Source organism: Parambassis ranga, chromosome 21 (assembly GCF_900634625.1).
Source record: "Parambassis ranga chromosome 21, fParRan2.1, whole genome shotgun sequence".
Taxonomy (NCBI): Eukaryota; Metazoa; Chordata; class Actinopteri; family Ambassidae; genus Parambassis; species Parambassis ranga.
Genome location: NC_041041.1, coordinates 2143774 through 2164371, shown reverse-complemented (window position 1 = coordinate 2164371; position 20598 = coordinate 2143774). Strand labels below are relative to the sequence as shown.

Sequence of the window (20598 nt, the reverse complement as noted above, 5' to 3'; positions counted from 1 at the left end):
AATGTTTCTGCTCACCGAGAAGCTGCCAAAAGTGAAGACCTGCCCATCCATGAGGAGAACAGCTGTGTGGTTACTGCCTGCTGTCACCTGGACACTCGGACCTGGAAGGGCCTGCACCAGGGTGGGAGAACCCCTACGGAACAGAAATATCATCATGGTGAATGAAGAAAAGGCCAAGCTACACCCACATAAAACTTCAACACAACTTTTGTTGCTGTCATGCTTCCTGGTCTACACTCTAATCATAAAATACTGCAGACAGAAACAGACAGAGTACCTGGAGTTGACATCTCCATGTCCGAGCTGCCCATGTTGGCCGTAACCAAACGTGTAAACGTCTCCGTTCTCCATCAACACCACTGTGAAGCACCCCAAAAATTAAGACCATCATTTCTCCAGCTTCTTTATTTCACTTTTATAAGGTGTTTTAAAAACTTACCTGAGTGGTGAAACCCGCAGCTGACCTGCACCGCTCGCAGCTCACAGTCGAACCTCACTGCCCCGGGAGGGTAGGTGGTAATCTTGCTGGCATCCTTCTCTCCACGCTCACTGCTCCCATCTACAAGGCAAACACCAAAGTCAGCACATCTGAGCAGAGAGAGAGTGAAGTGCAGCAGCCGAAGTGGACGTCTCTGCAGAGTCCCGGAGAGAACACAGCTGGAGGGGGAAAAAAGAGGAGAGAAGGGGGAAAAGCATGCTGTAACAAAAAGGAGGGGATCACACCTCTGCAACAGAAAGGCTTTTGGCAACCGGTCCTCCAATGGATTATTTTTCCAAGAATTTTTTAACATCTGTCTGTGTTTAATGAGGACATCTGGTTTACCCTGAGCCCTGCAGGAGGTCACAGTTGTGGTGTGTGAGTAGAGAAGAGTTGGGAGGGAGAGAGCACCATGCATTACTGTAAATAAAAAAAAAATGAATCAAAAACTCTTTTTGGACCAGGAACCAGCTCACCACCATCCAGCTTTAGACCTGAACAATTATCAATAAATTGACTAACGACTAGCTCACGGTCCAAAAAAAATTAAAAAAAAGGATTGAAACTTGAGCTCATGGTCACCACTGTCAATGCTGGTGAGTAAACCTTTTAAATGCCATCTTGAATGCACAAAAGGTGACGTGGAGGTCCCAGACAGGCGGGGACACCGATGCTGCCAGTGGGGAGATTTGGAGCATTCATTCATGAGTGTAAAACCATGAAGAAGGATGCTCAGGAGACACTACCTAAACACTAGTGATACATCTGTGCATACACCGCAGATTCCACAAATCTCAGCAGAGAGGAAAAGCTTCTGACACGATTTAGAATCTACATGTTCGGGAGATGCTTATTGGGACAATGGATGAAGATGCTTTTGGTTGTATTTGACATTTTAGAAGCCACTAAATCAGATTTTTTTAGGTTAACATGGGCAAATTTGTAACATTTCAGTCCTGGTTACTGAGCATGTTTATGCAGGTTTTTTTTTTATAAATGTATAATTTACTGTAAAGGGCCACCTCCTATCATCATAAAGAGTCTTCTTCCTGTCTTTTGTCTTCCTGTCTGGTGTGTTATGTTTGATGTGCTCACAGTGCTGGTTACCATATATTTTATGTCAAAAAGTGCCAAATGATGTGAGCACAGCCTGAATGGAGACAGATGTTGAGAATGGCAAAAAGCTGCGTTTACAGAGAAATCATCTAAAATCCCCACACCCACCCAGACATGTATATGATGGCGCTGCCAATCGTATCAGAGCTAGCCCAGATAAACCCTTAAGCACTGAAAAGACATTCCACCTGAGAGTAAATGTACTGATTTCTTTGCAAACTAAAGGATCATGGTGGTGGTTTTTGGATTTTTTAGCTTATAATAATAATAACTAGGCTTCTTCACTACCATTTTCTAATGAGTGCCGGACGAATCAAATCCTTCCTATGTTAAAGGTATGAAATTCAAAATGTAGCACGGCCTAAAGACACTGCAGTCATTTATCCCCTGTGAGTCACAGTGAGTCCTTCTTGCCAGCAGGCTGTATTGTCTGGTACCATGAGACCTGGTGGACAGTGCTGCCTTTAGAGAGTGATAGAGGAGGTGGGCGGGACAGCCAGATTGGGAGATGAGTTAAAGGGGTGTCTCTGCACCCGTTGAGTTAGTGAAGACCATAGTACCTTTGTGCTTGTCCCGTTTATGCCTTAGTGCCTGAAGGGGTCTTATTCTGGCTAGGGCCTGCTCACGCTGGTTCATAAAAATGGGACCAGGAAAAACAAGGGGGCCTGGGGGAGAAAGAAACTTTCACATGCATGCACAATGCTCACAAATGGGAAAGAACACATGATAAATACTACATCACAACATTGCACACACGCACACCGAAAAATATTATGTAGACACAAGCAAGGGGGAAGTCACCAAGGCACAACACCCAAGCTCACAACTATTGATTACAGCTATCCCAGTGGCCCCAGTCTGCCCGTGTCTATGTACCATCAATACAAAACACCCCCAAAACACACTCATTTTCCTTAACTGCAGTCCCCTTCTGTCTACCTCAGGTCCATACCTCTTCCCTCCTCCAACCTATGGCGGCGGTTGATCCTCTGTCGCTTCTCCTCCTGGCGGATCTGAATGTGCTCCTCGATGTTCACTCCTGGAGGGGGAGGGACAGGCACAGCTAAAAAACACAAAAAAAGGCCGCAGGTACAGGCAGCCCAGGCAGGTGTGCAGGCGGAGGACGAGGTGGAGGAGGAGGAGGAGGAGGAGGGAAGATGAAGCAGAGCAGAACAAAACAAGACACACATCAATGAATGATGGAGAGATGTGACGGAGAAGCACAACATGAGGATGAGCAACGACAAGCGCGTGAAATACAGTGTTCAAGCAAATGCAGCGTGTGTAGCATCAGCAGTGCACTGGCAGAGCTCAGAAGGATGCACTGCTTGCAAGAATATTTATCCTGAGAGCAACATATTGCATCGTATCATGCAAATGACTTATTAGACTGAAATGGGGTGAAACTGGTCTACAGAATGAATGCAAACAGGATGGAACATATTTTATGAGCCGGCATACCTAGCAGCAGGTCCAGTGGAATCATCTCCTTTACAGCATCAAAGATGCCTCTCTGCCTGGCCTCCTGACCATCAAGCTCCCGGGCGCAGGCCTTGCAGCAGCCACACGCTGAGCAGCCAGACTCTCCAGACCCACAACCACAGATACTGTTTGACAGATTCATATTTTAAAAGATCATCCCCACAGTCAGATGAACTTTTTTTTTTTTTTTTGAGTCCACAGTTAGTTCCCAGTTGTTGTAGCTTACCCTCCTGGTACTCTGTCCGGCCGCCCACTGCTCACACAACTGGCACCGTAGCCAGTGCAGTCTCCACACACTGTGCAAACCATACACTGGTCCAGCTTCCACTTGTGCATGCCTGGCTGGCACATCATGCTCTTCTCCTCCTTCTCCTCCAGCTCATCCTCCAGGTCTTCGTCCATAGCTGTGGCCATGCTCTCTACACCAAACGCTACAGCAACAAACACAGGAGTGTGAACTCAACATGAAGTGTTGCCGTTGTGTGTATTTTGTTGGTCTGTGTTTGTGCATTGTGCTCACTTTTCCCCGCCTGGCTCATGGCTCCAGTGTCTCTGCCACACTGGCCCTTGTTGTTCACTCCAAACGTCCACACTTCACCGTTCTTGGTCAGAACACATGTGTGAGCCTTTCCCATGGCGACCTGAGTTACAAAGTGACCTTTGAGGTCAGTCACCTGGCCTGTGGAGAGCAATGCAGAGTTATATTAGTGGATATTTATATTTACAGACACATAAATGTTAACGTTAAACATCTGCATCAGCTCACAGGTGCTGTCACTGTAGATAGCATCTTTGCCGAACATGAAGAGCTCTCCATCCTTGGTGACGATGCTGCTGCTGCCGTTGTTACACGCCGTGTACACCGCCGTCTTCGTCTCCAATTTGATCATCTTCTTGGGCTTGTACGGCTTGGGCTGTCTGCGGCTTTTAGCTGCAAAAGGAAAATAGCATACGTCACCTGAAGACATTTAGGCTTTGGACCAGAGTTTTGTGTCCAGCCTGCAGATTATCTTACTGGATTCTCCGTCCTCTCCTTTGCTAGCTGAGCCTGTGAAGAACACATTTCCATCTTCAGCTACTAACAGCGCATGAGAGCCATCATGGCCGACTGAGAACTGAACAATCTTGGGAGACTTTGTAACGGGTAATTCCACCCATTTTCCAGCCGACGGGCCGCCCTGCTTTATACCCAGGCTCTGGTATTTTCCAGTGTAGTAGATCTGAGAGACAGACAAAGAGAGAAGGTGTTCAAAAGGGGTCATGGTCTCTTTGGCGGGACATCCACAGCTGTAAAACAGTGTTCTTTAAGGAATGAATGCTGCGTTTAAAATATGAGGAACATCCAGAAATGTAAGCCACTCATGTTTCCTGTTCTTATTCTGTTTGCTGCACCCATGCCACAGAAAAGACTGGAATGAACAGGATTGCAGCATAGTCTGTTTTTTTTTTTTAATGGTTCTACTCTTATGAGTCATCAGTCACAAAGACGGAATACTTATAGGAGCACTGCACATTGGGCTGGGAAATATAAAATCACATCAGCTGATACTAACATATACCACAATATAAATTATTTATAATGCGGTCAGATCAATAAAAAAGCACAAAAAAATCTACATTTTAAAGAGAATTCAGATTAAATTTAATATATTTTTTTTTATACAGATTTACACACACACACACACTGCAGGCCCCCCTTTTTATGTGTGTGTGGTGAAAACAATGACTCGATCAAAGACACCAGTTCCTTGACTAAACAAGACTTTAGGGGTTACTGTGTACTCCACCGGGCACCTCTGCTCCTCTGCTGTATCCTGCATTCCCCCTTGCTTGTCTCTGAGGGAACATGCTTTCAGTGCAGGGTGTCAGAGTTTAAGTACCGTAACCAAAATACTGCTCGCAGTGCCTCAAACATTAGCACGTATGCTGCCACCTCTCTGTACATGGACAAGTAATATCTCGTATTTCTGTCAGGGAAATGTTATTTCGCGATCGCTCTGGTTATCTCATAATGGTGTCCCAGTAACCTGCACACATAATCCTCCAAGCTGCATACGCCTGGAACTACACGTAAACCTTTAGCCTGTGATCCACTGAACTCATTCACATAGGTGTGGTGAAACGTTGAAAATCTGCAGCTAGACTCGTACTGTCTGACATTTAATCTGCAAATTACATCATTTTAAGACCAAAACTGTCAGTCTGTGACAACAACATCACGTGTCAACGCTACAATCACCAGGTCAAGTGATGGGCCGACTTTGGGCCAAGCTACAGGTCAGCTGCTCCTATTTTTACCCGTCCAGCCGGTCTGGGTTAGGGTAATCTGCAGATAAAGTGTGCTGTGAGATTAGGCCTCTCCACAGACAAATGTGCAACAGGGAGCTGCCCTGGACTGCTATCTGCAAAAGAAGCACGCTGCGCCACACCTACAGCCAAGTCAGAAAACAACCACACCCTCCAACCCTTCCCAACCACCTACATAGTTCTCTTCTTACTGGAACAAACTGAAGAAGACTTAGAGTGTTTCTTTATAAGAACTGATCCTACTCCCCTGGTTTATCTATTTAAGATCATTTACCTTCAATAAAATCTGTGTTAATACCAACTTATTATGAGAATAGGTGTTTTTCCACCATAGGACCTAACGGGCTGTTCTTGGGGCACCATTTTGGGGGCTCCTCTTAAGGTGTTCTATGACTGCAGGAACCCAGGACTGGCACAAAACTGTGTGATTGAGTGCAGGAACTGATCAACACATTCCTCCTATTAGAATGAGGTTCTAGCAGCGTGAGAAAAATGTGAAGGTCTGGGCCACCTTATAACAGCACAGTTAGTAACTATAGGGGAGGAACTTCTGAGTGCCCCTTAAAAATGCACAGGGCTCATCACTGAAATGGAAACATGAAGGCTTTACGGTGCCAGTTCAGGGGAAGTTCCTGCAGTGGTAAACATCTATTGTACTGAAGGAAAAAAAAACCAGTGCTATGCTGGGCAAAAAGCACTCATCACTTCCAGTTATTTAAGCAGGGAGACCATTTTATGAGCTTTAAAAGCTCAGCACTTACACAGCCACTACCAAGACCAGAGCACAAAAAAACAGACTAATCCTGTGAAAGACAATGTAGCAAAGAGGGCGACCAAATATTTCCAAAACATGAAAACTGATCTTACTGTTAGGCTTTAGTACATGATCCTGGATAATCTGACTGTAGCCAACTACCTACAGATGTCACAAACAACAGGAATGTAAATGTTGTAAGAAGGGCTTGGTGTAGTCACTGTAAAGGGAGAAAAAATGCACTAAAACACAATTCAGTCTGAGCTCTCAGCTCCTCTCCACCCTCTAAAGTGCGTGGTCTGTCATTAGCAAGACAAAAGCTCTTAAGCTCAGCAGTTGACGCTGTTCCAACTTTCATTTTTTTTTTTTTGCTAAACATTTTAGGCACCGCACCACCACCACCACTCTCACCTTTCCTGAGGCAGTTTTCATGAGAGCAAACTCCCTCCCCGCTCCGAGCAAAGCTGCCTCTTCATCAAAGCCTGTGCCTGCGAGAGAACAACATACTATTTAGAGCCACACACGGAGACAAGGTTGGAAAGTACACTTGCTTTTTATTCCTCTGTGTTTTGAACCAATTCCGACACATTTCCAACCTTGTACACACACCTACAGTACGATGTGGCAGCAGGCGTACAGAAGCATATGACAACCCCTACCTCACAAATATCAGTACGGTTTGTATGGCTTACTGATGATGTGCAGATCCTTCTCGAGGTCAAAGAGAGAGATGCCGCAGGCGTGCAGACACTTCCTTGCCAGCTTCAGCTGCAGTTCCTGCTGCAGGGCCGGGTCTGAACTCATAGTATAGATCCGCACCACAAATCCGTCCTGCAGGAGGAAAGACTGTTTAGCTTCACAGCATCACTACAGAGTACACACAATAGTAAATCATCCCCGCTATGTACGTCTGGGTCACATCACAAACCCTGTGCATTCACTCGTTGCCCATAGCAACATAAAACCGTGTCAGTGTTAATTGTGCTAGAGATGAAACTACAGAAAGACTGCAGGGGAAGTGGCTGAAAGTGAAGGAAGACATGAGAGAAATATGGATGAAAGGCTGCGTGTGGCGTCCACTGTGTGGTGGTCGGAGCCATCCATAGTGCTTTCATTCCAGCAGAGCAGAGCACTTGGGCCTGTCAGGTCATTAAACTGTAACTGTAAGTGGTTTGTGCAGCAGCTGAATCTGCAGGCTGCTCCGTAAACATGCATGCAGCTTCTGAGAACTCCCCTGATCCTCCCTCCCTCCCTCCATACAGTACTCCTCCCACTTGATTAGCTCTAGGAGACAGCCCAGCCGCAACGCCAGATATATGGATTCCCCTATATTCTCCCTTCCCCCCACCCGCATTCACATTACTTTGAGTTTACGCATATAACCGCTTGTGAGATTAAGCTCTCAGGAGAATACACACACTCATATATATATATATATATATATATATATATATATATATATATGTACACACACAGCTACACGCCCCACTACCCCTGTGTGGCACAGCTGGTGATCAGCTGAGCATACTTCTTTTACTGAGGCAGTGACAGATGCTTCACAGGTCAAGTCAAGAGGAACAACCACCCCACGTTTTGACTAACAAAAAAAAACAGCAATTAGACATAATAAAAGGGAGATCACACAGCTGCAAACCTGACAAAGACGGCGCTGTTGGGAACCTGATTGCACAATTATGTGTATAAATGTGACAAGAGGATAACCAACGGTAATCATAGTTATTGCTGCTCTTCCCTTTTTACTTCAAGCCTCCTCCAGTATGAATTTATCACTCGCAAAACTAACACAGCTGAGTAGTGGTTCCGGGTGAGACACATCACAGACAATGTAAAGAGTATGTGTCCATGCTATGTGTGCAGCAGAAATGTTCAGTGAGGGGACTCCTGTGGTCACTGCGGGCTTCCCCCACTCTGATGATGCCTCAATGTTCCCCCCTTTTGATGAGGCTGACACTGATGTAGCCACTTAAGATTCTGCCGATGAGAAGCTTTGGCATTAAACACTAAACTCACATCTTTGCAGGCTGCGATCTGGTTGATGTACTCTCCATCTGTGAAGATGATGTTCTGACCATCTGAATGTTGACCTGCAAACAAAGTCCGAGTAAATATATTTAGTACTTTGCTGGTTTTTGGACAACATTAGTCAGAAAATGTGTTTTCTCCGCACCTGGCATGGTGACAGTGCCCTCATGCTCCAGGGTCTCAGGGTTGATCTTGAGGGCCGACATAGTGTGGTTATTTGTGTCCCGATACAGCAAGTACCCCTGAGAACAGATACATGTGATTCTATTAACGTTAAGATTCAAGATGGGCTTTCAGTGCTACATAGCTAGAACCTGCATCTCACTGGACTCACCTGAGCAAAGCCCAGCCATGACCTTTTCTCCTTCCGATTCCTGATTCGAGACGTGGAGTTGTACACATGGCCCTGTCAGGGTAGAGGGTAGGAGGGGGGGATTGAATACATATGAGCAGACATCAACAAACACTGACAAGCTCTAATTAATTGCTGGCAGAGGTGAAACAACAACACAAACACTGGACATGTTGGCACACAAACCAAAAACAAACAGGAGAGCGTACGGTTTTTGAAGCAGCCTTTCTGATTCTGCAGCGAGCACAAATCAAAGCGGAAGGCAGACATGGTCTAAGGTCATATGACGTACCCTGACAGTCCCACTGTATCCGGACCCCACTTTGTAGAGGCCATCCTTGCAGAGCAGGTAGAGGAAGGAGCCGTCAGTCTGTAGAAGACAGCGCTCATCTTCATCAATGGCCACCTCTTTTAGGACCCACTTGCTCATCAGTGCTGCTCGTTTGATGCCGTTCCCGAACCAGTCCTGGATTTGAATCTTTCCGACCAGGACAGCCTGTACGCTCCTCTGCAGGGCGTTGAGAATGGTGGGAACCTGGTAAGACGCAAGAAGACAAACAAGAGAGAATGTTCAGTAAATATGTTGTTCTTTTGCTAAATCATGTCACATGCTCATCAGTGATTGAGACTCTGTTTACCTGTACAGTTTGTTCTCTTTATTTTTCTGCCTGAATGCATTTTCACAAACACACACAGCAGCTATTGCACATAGTACCACTGATCTCACCGTTCACAGACAAACAAAATGCACATAGGCGTGCACAGCATGGAAGCCAACACTTCTCGGCAGCCCGCCTGCCATTGTGATGATTCACAGTCCAGTCAATAACTAAATGACGAGGAACCAGGAGGAAAAACACACAGGCCTATGCCTGCGAGGGATAAAATGTGCGAGCCTGTGCAGCTGTAACCAAATGTCGGTATTCTTTTCATGCACAGGTAAAGCTGTTTTGGTTACAAAGCCTGCTGTTAGCGCTACTAAAGATGTTGCAGCTGTTTCTATGAAAGGCATAAGGGGCTATAAGACAAAGAACAAGAGACAGGAGAGAGGAGAGAGAAAGGACAAACCGGAGAAGGAAGAAAACCGAAGACCAGCTATGTAACTGGCGGAGGAATGCAGTCAGGGTAACATAATCAAACAGGAGGATCAGAGCAGCTTGACATTTTCCAAAACTCAATTTGTGCTGCCCAGACGCAGAGCTGAGTGTCTGTCTGCTCTGAGGAAAGCATGGAGGAGGCAGAGGTTACTTTGGATGCACTTTGACAAACAAAAGCTTCGCAATATGGAAGAAAACTAAAATGGAGGAAACTTCCTGCTGCTGGTGTTCAGGAAAACAGTTGTTAGAGGAACTCTTGTTTTTCCAGCTTGTGTTCTATTTAAGCTTCATCAGACAAAACAATGTTTTGACACCTGATTATCTGGAGTCGCTCGAGCCAAGAACATCACAAAACAACACAAGCGTAAGCCACTGAACGGCGTGGTGGTTAATTACCTGTATTGTCTGGCAGGCGTGGCTGCCGTTATTGGTGAGGATGGCAGAGACGGCCTGCAGGATTTTGCCCGTGTCCCCCCAGGCCACCACCAGACTGAAGAGGCAGGCGCAGGACAGGGCAGTGATGGCCTGCCCTGTTGGGTCATTGGGTCCTGTGCTCCGGACCGTCGTCTCCAACAACAACTGGAAAAGAGACTCTGTGAGATAAAAAGAGAAAAAAACCATGTTAGAAACCGACTGCAATCACATATTACATCTAATAGACTCTGGGGCGTTTCCAGGTTTACCTAGAACATCGGGCGGCTCAGTCTGGAAGCCCTCTGGCTGTTGTCCCTGCAGCATGTCCAACAAGGCCTGCAGGCTACGCAGGCAAAGTAAAGGGTGCGAGAACCGAGTCTCCTTTATCAGCTCAAAAACCCCACACAGGCCGATGCCAATGATCTGCAGAAACACACAAGAGGGAAAGCACATCTGTATGAGCCAATGAACACCATGTTTCTGTGCCACACCTCCGACTGAAATGTACCAACATGGTGCAAATCTATGGGACTAGATTCTTCTGTCTTGTAAATATCCCAGGTTGATAAAAAAAAAGGTTTAACCTTCTGGAGTGGATGTTTACTTATTAGCAAGGCTTCTTCAACCTTTTCATAAAACATGCAGCTCAAAAAATGCTCACTGCTGCTGACTTCCACATCCACAACGAGTCTTTTGTCTATAATGACAGACCTACTTGGCCGTGTGGAGAAGAACTCTGTCCCAGAAAATGATGCCGTTCTGTCTCTCCTGCTCTGTTTGGCTTGTTATTGAATTAAATAATGCTGCAACGTCCTTTCCTATTTCTGTCAAGAGCTTTTTTTGGTAACAGTGAAAGTTCAGCATCGGTGCAAACAGTACATGAGATAATCCTGCACAAAAAGTGGAATACAGTAGATTCTGAACACTTCTTTCTGGTCACTTTTTACTCATTGTGGGCATTGTGTTGTCAGAAATATACAGAAATGTCCGACACAATCAATCTTTTTCTGCAGTATGACACAGATCTGAAGCCTTAAAATCATTAAAAACATGACAACGCAAAAGCTGAACTCGTCATTTTCACTTTACACAATAAAATCTGTATATTGGAGAGGAATAGTGGCTCCGTGTGCTACAGTTTGACCTCTACTGGAAGCATTTTACCATGCAAAGTAAACCGTTTCTGTCAAAAAGCACCATACCACACTTTCTGAGTCGTGCTGTATTTATTTATTTATTTATGTCTATTGTCACCTCTCATCTTCTCTGTGCTCTCTACAAACACAACCTGCAAATCAGCCACAAAGTCACTGAATTGTTGTGACTGTGGGTCTCGAGTCAAAACAGGATCTGCTTGGTACAAACTATTTATTTTGGCCAGGAGGAATGTATAAACAAAGTGATTGTGGTGACATTTTTCCAAGCTTATCTTTGTGTCTTTTACCATTTCTGACTTTTGTGAAACCTCAAAGAGCTCATGAGACTTATGTATCTGTCAATAATACTTATTTGAAATAAACACTGCAAAGATTCTCAACATATGGCTCGGGCAACTGTTATTATAAGCAGGAATTAAAGCTAAATCCCCCCAAAACATTAGATCATCTGTAGCTGATTTAATTTGTCTGAAAGAGGATAAAACAGCCTTCCCAGTTTACCATAATGAGCATCACAAATTAAAGCAATCCCTGTGCAGCAATTCTGTGCTTACTCGCCAACCAACTAGTACTACGGTGAAGGACGAGCACGCACAGAGGTGTTCGATTGCTGTCACAAGCCTTTTAAAGCGATAACACGACAGACACAGAAAAGTAGGACAGAGTTCAGGTTATATTTCAGGGCCTGTCTGAAGTCTATAATTCATGATTAGTTGTGCAAGACTTAATTTGTACTTCTACTTCTTCTCCAACAGGCGAACTGTGGCCTCAGTACCAAACACCGCTACCTGCAGCCAGCACTACTCCTCCCTTGCTCTCACCTTTGGCAGCTTCACGGCTGGCTCGCGGAACTCCTCCTCCTCCTCGCTGTCCGAGTCGCCGCTCTGCACCGAGCTCCTGGAGGCCAGCGCCAGGGAGGCCTCTCTCTGCTGCCAGTCCAAAACACAGTGCCGCACGTTGCAATAGACATTGAACGCAGATGGGTTGCTGTGCAGCTTGATGTCCGGCACACAGAGGGCTCCATCTAGACTCTCCGCCTGTGGGAAAAAAAAACAGAGAGGGTGGAGGTGGTCAGCAAAATCAGCAGGTCCTTTTCTTGCTATTTAGCATACCACACACGGAGCCCTTATAATTCCTCTTATCTTTTATTTTTTTATTTTTATTTTATTTCTTTTATTTTCTTTTATCTTTTAATTTTATCTTTTATTTTATTTCTTTTATTTTTATTTTTTTTATTTTATTGTATTTTAATTTTTATTTTATTTTTTTTACCGCACTATATTCTATTTTATTCTATTTTATTTTATTCTATTTAACTCTTGCTCTGACTGTTGGTGTTGTAGTGCTGCTGGTACCCAAATTTCCCTGAGGGACCTTCCCAAAGGGATTAATAAAGTATATTCTATTCTCTATTCTATTCTATTCTAAAAATGTCAATTTCATACAGGAAGTATCAATTCTTCTAAAAATAGTCCTCATTACACACATCAACATCTTTGACTTCATCTTTAGAATATTTGATATTGTCATATTTGTCATGATCTCGCATGAACAGTCAGATAACTCCTTCACTTGGGTTCGTCTCTCCACTCAAACAATTTAGTGCACAATCGCCAACGCACATGTTTACTGACCACAACAAATGGGCTAATTTCTCCTCCAGCTTTATGAGGAAAATCACATCTGACAACTCCTCAGGGAAACGTGTCCCCAAAAATAAACCTGGAGGGACTGAGCAGATGTTTTCTGTTGCATTTCAACTAAAACAAAACAAAAGAACACTGAAAACCATAGGAATTAAAAAATAAGCCCTCGTTTTGCTTTATGAGACGCTCACTTTTGTACACACTGGGCGAGCGTTTCTCCATTTCAAGATCGGCTTAGCACAGCTCTCCCTGTTACAAAACCAATTACCCATTTTCTACATAACCTCTGAACACAGACTTGCTGTAGAACATCTTCTGAAACTTAAGAGGCATGAAACAAAAAAACGAATCAATGTTTAAAAAAAAGAATTAAAAGACAACAACAAAGCCCCTGTCCGACACACTTCTCTCCATTAATCCGACAGCATCTGATCATGTCTGGACGAGGAACTTAGTCACATTTCAATCAAAGCAATGACGGCACTCAGAAAGGCAAGCAGTCCCATTGACTGATAATACTTAAGATCACAAGAAAGTCCGAGCAGGAGCAGACTTTTGTGGACCTGTGCAGGCTTTCGGGCAACACACTAGAGGATGCAGGAGGTTCAGGACGTTCAGGACAACTTCCAACGCCACCATCATGGTCAAAACTCTTCAGTCACCAAACAAAAGGTAAAATCAGGTAAAATTCTTCTTATCTACAGTGATAATCCTAATCCATCTTAAACCAGTTTAAACTACTTTAGGGAGGCACTGATTGAACTTTTGGATGGTGCGGTTCATCATGTTGCTAAAATTAGCATCCACTAAGAGATGTTTGTGAGACTGAGGCTGCTCTCATTGATATAAATGAAGACAGCAAGCCAACTGTTCAATAAAATCACTACAAATAAGCTTCAGCACTTTAATCCACAATAATCATTACAACTAGAGAAAACTACCTTCCACAAAGAAACCTGATAAACTAATTGATCAGCTTTCTCCCCGTCACTGACAGAGGCATTTTTATCTACAGTCCTAAGGCAACCTCTAGAGAATCACACTGATCGATTGTAGCTCTCCTGCAGTGCTGCGCTGCTGGCATCACAGCTTACAGAGGGTGATGTCATCTATTTGGGGAGAGAGGTCATCCATTCTCAGCTCAAATCACTACTGTCTGCTGCTTGTGAACAACTGGCTGTACAGCATTGATGAGAAAACTGCCTGGAAAAACCACTTAAACCCATTTACACAGAGAGAGATGCTGTAATGACCTAAAGCCGTGCAACAGGGGAGGAAACATTGATTTCTTGGGAGATGACTGCGAAACAAAAGATTTAGGGGTAAAGACCTAAATCCAGCATACTGACCGGACCTATCCATATATTATTTCTATGCATTCTCCATCTCATTTGTCTCCAACAATGGTTGGTTACAATCTGAAAGTCTGGAATGGAACCGGCTATAATTTACTGTAAGAATGTACAGTAGGAGGAAGCATAAAGCACATTTATCTCTCCTGCAGTAAGTCCAGCTCTTCTTGGAGCGTACAGATCCATTTTTTTGAAGACCTCCAAGTCCTCCAGAACCTCCAGAATGTGGTCCACAGCAGTGATGACATCATCATCACTGTCTAAATTAAGATTAAGAAACCATTTTTTCCCCACAATGAGGGAAAGCACCAATACAGTAGTAAAAAATAGGACAAGGTAAAAACAATATAAACTACCAACAGTATTAACAGGTATTACACAGATGGGTGGCGGTAGAAGTGGTTTGTGAAGCTGTACATCACTGAGCTCTTTCCTCGTTCTGGGGAACAGGCACTAGTCTGAAAGGTGCCAGTTCAGGAGAACACAGGCGCTGCTGGACACACTACAGTGGCTTATTACCATCTTCTTAGAAAGTGCTTGTTATTTTACCCAAATATATCCTTAAAGTTATTGACTTAACACTTCCCTGTGGTACACATTAGCAGACTCGAGTATGTAAAAACCCACTGACCTGCTAATGATTAGCAGCTTTCCTCTCACCGCTCATGTGATGGTTTCTTTTGCTTTTCTCTCTGTGCTGATGATTTAATGGCCATTTAGGAGGCCGGTACAGAGAGCCTGACTACAACTAAGACAGTTACATGTTTTAGCTTTGCTGGCTTAAAGGAAAAAAAATTAAATTATTTTATTTAGCCACAACAAAGTAATTAAGTAAAGTAACTGGATAGTAAAAGCTGCTGAACACTTGGCCCAAAGGCAGTGCCTACGGGTACAAAGAGAGGCCGCAAATCATGGTTCCATTGTGGGCTGGCTACAACATGAATAATAACATAAAAAGCATAAACATGGACATCTCAACGCTGCACTGACTGTATTATTTTGTACTATTACATTATCATAATTACAGTTTTTTTTTTTTAAAAAGACAGATCCCACACCTGCCTGCACCCAAGACGTTACATCACCCATTTCATTAGGATGATGAGTGTTTATTCCCCGTCTTTTATAAGCACAGTGGCAGACAAAGGGTAGAAGAAGAAGAGCTTTCAAGCTCCACTATTGTGCGACTACGCCAGTGTCAGATGCGTGACAGAGCGAGAGTGAGCACAACACTTTCAAATACAGTGTGACTGCCCGTGTTAAAGCCCACGTTTTCATGCCTGCCTGCCTGCCAGCCAGGCCTACCACTCAGTTGTCTCCTACGAATATCTTATGATGTTGCAAGACCTGAAGAGAACTTAACTGTCGGGCCCACTTTAGGTCGAATTTCTTGTCAGGAACAGTTTTGAGGTGAAAGCTGATGAAGTCAGAACAGTCCTTTTCTGTTATCACACTCATCTCTCCTGGCACTCTCATTCTCAAGAGAATAACTAAAGGGTTAGTTCTAAGAGGGACTTGTGTTTGTTGTCATAACTTGAGAATCAAATGGTTAACCCATGTTAGACCTGCAGAGTCTGCCTCGGAGCCAAAACAGAACCACATCCTCTGATGGAGATGAGGCTGAGTGAAGGAGACGGAGGCAGGCGACTGTTGCCGTGGAGATGTGGAACACATTAGGTCGCCTGGCAACAGGCCACCATGCACAAGTCAGAGCCACTCCCATGTGTCTGACATTCTGCCCGTGCACCCCTCCATCTTCATGTGTGGACGGAGCTGACTGGCACCTGACGACCAGCAGCAGTCATGAAAACACCATCAAGACTTCAGAGAGTCAAACCTCATCTTTACTCTGTGGGCTTCACTCAGCAGAGTCAGAGCAGCTGGGAGGACTGACCCATGCTACATAATGCTCTGACAGATACTGTCAGCAGCAACCTTAACGATGTTATTAGGTGCTATTACATACTGCTTGAACTCAAGCTTTTCAGATTTTATGCATTATGCATTGCATGAATATTTTGAAGGTTTAAAACAGCCAACATATTTTTGAAACCGGTCTAAAGACATGTAATAAACAAATAACACTATCGAAAATGTAACTGGTCAAAACAATAAATCTTACCTTTGTTCGTGATTTGACTTTTGACTTGACCTTCTGCCGCCTTTTCAGCTTCTTCTTACTCAACGCCTTCTTGCCCCTGAAAGGAAATAATGCTTAGTTTGCAAAATAAACCCAAAAAAAGTCAATTGGAGAACAAAACAATTCCAACCTTACACCTTCAAACTGTCAAATTAAGCACGTGTTTAAAAGCATGACCAACACATTTAATAAAAATACCACAGTGTCCCCCATTTACATTTTGAAGTCCAACAGGTGCAGACACATTTTGCATTTTATGGACAGGTCAATTACAAAATTGCTAAAAACTACTGGCTACTAAATGCAGAAAATAAATTTACCTGCTATTTATTCTGCTGCTACATATCTTTTTAATTGTCCTCCTCAATAAGGTTAAATTATTCTGTTGAAATGGTTCTATGTCTCCCACATCCTTGTACAGCAGGTGTATTGACAAGTTGGTGAATATTAGTAATTTCCAGCAGCTTTATGTCCCTAAATTCTTCCCCATTGATCACAATGGGACCCGATAAGTGATTTTCAAAATACCAATCAAAACCAAAATTCAGTCATCAAGTTGGACTTAAAATAAAAGATGCTAATATTGATGATGCTCCAGCAGTTTATTAAGGGCCCATAAGAAAGCAGTGTCCATGGAGGATGCAGCTCCTCAGACTACAACCTGACCGACTACAATGACGTCACTGTATTACCCGCTTATGCCAGAAAAGCAAATGAGTTCATCCCAACACAACCTCACCCAAACATGCCTCACGTTTCAGGCTATTAAAGACAACAACAACAACAAAAAATCAATATGCTGCAGTCATCCTGTGTTTTGTTGTGCTGTCAGTCTTTATAAGCTCTATGTTGTGTTGTTATTTTAATCCTTCACGTTAGAATAACCTGGTGAAGCCTCACAACGTTAGTTAGCTAGCTAACTGACGCCGTTAGGCCTAAAAAAAACACACACACACACACACACACCCACACATTAGCTGGCTTTGTAACATAACATAATGATGACAGTGCAAAATGTGAATGTTTAAAAAATGTCTGACAAAAAAAATAAAATAGTTGTTGCACAGGCGCTGTGTTTGTTTACGTTTAGCTGGGTAACACCTATTACCCAAGCGTACTGCTGGTATGACAGTTAGCTAGCTAGCTGTTTTCTTTAAGATATACGTGGTTTTATTTGACTCCGTGTCTTTAAAAACAAGTGGGGGGTGGTTTTATTTTAATAAAGACGTGTCATTGTTTAGCTAAAAACACAGTGTCTTAGAGCATCCGGAGAGTAGACGCCTGCTCAGCGGTGAACCCACGTAACGTTAGCTCCCATAAAGCTAAGGAAGTCACAGCCAAAATTGCTACCTAGCAAGCTAGCCGCGCAAAAGAGTACACCTAAACTGTATACTTCCTGATACACTTCCTATAGTATAAACATCTGCTTGTCTGACATAAGTAAACCTACCCAACAAAGACTAATATGCGTATTATTTGAGTGTACGTTAGCTAGCTGGTGTCAATTGACGCACCGCTGAGCAAGGGTTAATGTTAGCTTACGGTCGTTAGCCCAGCTAGCCCAAACGAATGACAGACCAGCCACTGCAATATGTGTATTTTTCACATTTAGCGACTCACCTTCCTTGATTTATCCCTTGCTCTTTATCGTTGATGGCGGTTGTATAAATCCGTCTGTATCTTTCCGCCAGAGCTCGTCCTGAGAGTAAAAGCTGGTACCGAGTCCGACAATCCGACTGGGCTCCGGGCGTCGGGCAAGAACCCATACCCGAACCAATGCTGGAGAGATCGGCTCCTGCTCCAGAAATGACCCTGACACCCAGCCCCATCGACGGCGATAAGGAGGGCAGGATCCCTCCACCGGCGGCGGCCGCTGCCGCAGCAGCAGCACACATCATCGTTTTGCAGAACAATGCATATATCACACAAACGATATCACAGCCGGATCATATGGAGCCATCCAACGCAATCCGCTGCTCGGTAAATCCGCCGCCTGTCACATCATTTGTCCGCTCCGAGCTGCAGAAATACGGTCTCACAATTAGCATCCACGGTCCCCGGTTTTTTTTTAGAAGCGCAAATTGTAGCTAATCTGGTGGTGGTGGTGGTGGTGGAGGTGGTGCAGCTATGGTCTTCCGATCCCCGGCCACAGCGTCAACGCGGTGCTCGTCCTCCAGAAACAGAAATGTTCTCACGCCATCACAACATCTGTGGTAAGAAAGTGAAAACGACGCCGCTCCTCTCCAGAATGTGTCGCGTCGTGTTTCTGTTTCGATGCCTCCTTGAATATTTCTTGACCCCGGCGGAGAGGCAGCACCCTCAGCTGGGCTGCCATCTTAGCTCCATCAACCCTCCTCCTCCTCCTCCTCCCCTCCCTGGCTGAGTCTTGCGTCGCTAGCATGCCGGGATATTTTCATACGGCTAAACAGGAACGATGCTGTCATTGATTTATTTAATCAATCGCCTCTGTGTGCACAATCATGCTGATGCTTTTTGTTGTTTTTCAGGTGAAGGGCTGCATATGGAACACACACACACACACACACACAGAGGGGGTATTTTATTCTGTGCACCGCTGGAATTTGGACATTTTAATTTGCAGAAGTCCATCCAGTATGGGCCCCTCCCAGTTTGATCTAAAATTGGCACACACACACACACACACACACACACACACAGCCTCCCTCTGACTGAGCTGTGTGCCGTTAAAGCTGCTTTGATTTTATGTGCATTAAATCCAAACAGGGGACGATTAATGCTGACTTCTGCCCTTTGATCTCACACATGGCTTGCACAAGGATTACACCCTTCGATTTGATCATTAACCCTTCTGATTATTGCTCTTCTGTGGGGGGTTCTTCATTAAAAAATACTAAACAAATTGGAGTACTGAAGCGAAGCCAAATGCAGATTTTTATTCACCTTCTGACACCACGGGTGCAGAAGGAGCGGAGGCAGTGCAGAGGGGGTTAATGTGCACACACTTGAAATGTGCATCAGATGCTGCTCACACTGTTATGCATCTGTTTTTCTTTTTTTTAAAGGTATGTATATGTGCGTTTATTTTGAGACACACACACACACAGAGGGAGATGTACACAGACCTCAGTGCTGCTTTATTGGCTGTGAGGTATATAGCAAGGACCCAATGACAAGAGAGGGGTCGGTCCACAGTCTCTTCTCATAGCAACCCAGGAAGCATTCAGAGATTATCCTGCGCAGTGTCAGGCTGCCAGCGTGTATCAGCAGCAGCAGCAGCAGCAGCAGCGGCGGCGGCGGCCATGATAAACCTGAGCTGTCAGAGCGTTCCTGTGATTTATCAGAGGTGAAAGGCAGCTCAGCACCAGTGTGCAGTGGGCTGTAGGAGGTGGGAGGTTTAAAAGAAGGTTATAAAGAACGATTCGACTGTGTAACCTGAACATGCAGCCACATTCAGAGGCGGCTCGGTTAACCCTTGTTAGGACACACACACAGAGGAGGAGGAGGAAGGGTATATAGGCCAAGATGAAGCCACGGGTCAGCAGGACTGATAGAAACCCAGAATGAATGACAATGACCTGGATGACTGAGAGTCCTCATCAGCTGCATCTAATGGCACCGGTGTATGATAGTAGCCTACTATTTGTAGACTTCGTCCTCTCTCACAGTGGTGATGTTGACACAAATAGACAAATGTAACTAAATACATTCTTATCCAGCAGAGAGACATGGTGCTGTCAGTGTCCTGCTGTCCGTCCGTCACAGCTGACGTCATCAAACAGGTTGTAAATGCGTCTTCTCCTCTGACAGATCATGAGTTGTATCACCCCGGGCAACTGCTTGTGTTTATTTACCCACATTGTCCTGAAGTGGTGCAACTAGTTTTGTAATGTCTGTCTGTCACAGCTTTAGCGCCACCCAGTGTCAGTCCAGAACACATGAGAGCCGATCCACACACGGCCAGATTTTTATGTGGTAGAGAGCAGGAACACAAATGTCAGTGTCAAATGTCAAATGTTGTTTGTTTGTTTGTTTGTGAGCACACCTTGTCAACACCTGACTTATTAAAAAGCATCAAATCAGATGTAACACAGCAAGAACAGTAAACTGAAAAGTTAGGCTGATGAAAATATGAATAGAAGAAGTGTTCCAGGCTAAATGTATGGATGAAATCTAAGACCATTGTTAACTTACCCCACAATAAGATGTTTAATAGTCCATAAGGGGACAAAGCCAGGCTACTGTCTGAGCAGCTGAGACCTCCCTCATACTCAGGAGAGC

General features: G+C 44.4%; 1 protein-coding gene across 13 annotated transcripts in view; it reads right to left on the bottom strand.

Moving 5' to 3' along the window:
* The window catches only part of mycbp2 (MYC binding protein 2), a 45599-nt gene extending 26894 nt beyond the window's left edge, over positions 1-18705 (bottom strand). For 7 of the 13 annotated variants that reach the window (XM_028393528.1, XM_028393530.1, XM_028393535.1 and 4 more), the window contains exons 1-21: positions 17959-18705; positions 16321-16396; positions 12022-12237; positions 10313-10466; positions 10026-10222; positions 8825-9067; positions 8515-8586; positions 8326-8422; positions 8169-8242; positions 6830-6968; positions 6549-6625; positions 4092-4296; positions 3843-4007; positions 3597-3755; positions 3303-3507; positions 3056-3201; positions 2547-2657; positions 2155-2259; positions 440-559; positions 278-359; positions 16-133 (exon numbers count right to left, since the gene is read on the bottom strand). In XM_028393528.1, coding sequence (XP_028249329.1) covers positions 16-133; positions 278-359; positions 440-559; positions 2155-2259; positions 2547-2657; positions 3056-3201; positions 3303-3507; positions 3597-3755; positions 3843-4007; positions 4092-4296; positions 6549-6625; positions 6830-6968; positions 8169-8242; positions 8326-8422; positions 8515-8586; positions 8825-9067; positions 10026-10222; positions 10313-10466; positions 12022-12237; positions 16321-16396; positions 17959-18236 — 3039 coding nt within the window. In that variant the 5' untranslated portion in view covers positions 18237-18705. The remainder of the gene's footprint in view (positions 1-15; positions 134-277; positions 360-439; positions 560-2154; positions 2260-2546; positions 2658-3055; positions 3202-3302; positions 3508-3596; positions 3756-3842; positions 4008-4091; positions 4297-6548; positions 6626-6829; positions 6969-8168; positions 8243-8325; positions 8423-8514; positions 8587-8824; positions 9068-10025; positions 10223-10312; positions 10467-12021; positions 12238-16320; positions 16397-17958) is intronic. The other 6 variants (XM_028393533.1, XM_028393534.1, XM_028393529.1 and 3 more) reach the window with 5 other exon arrangements.
* Positions 18706-20598: the final 1893 nt, after the last annotated feature.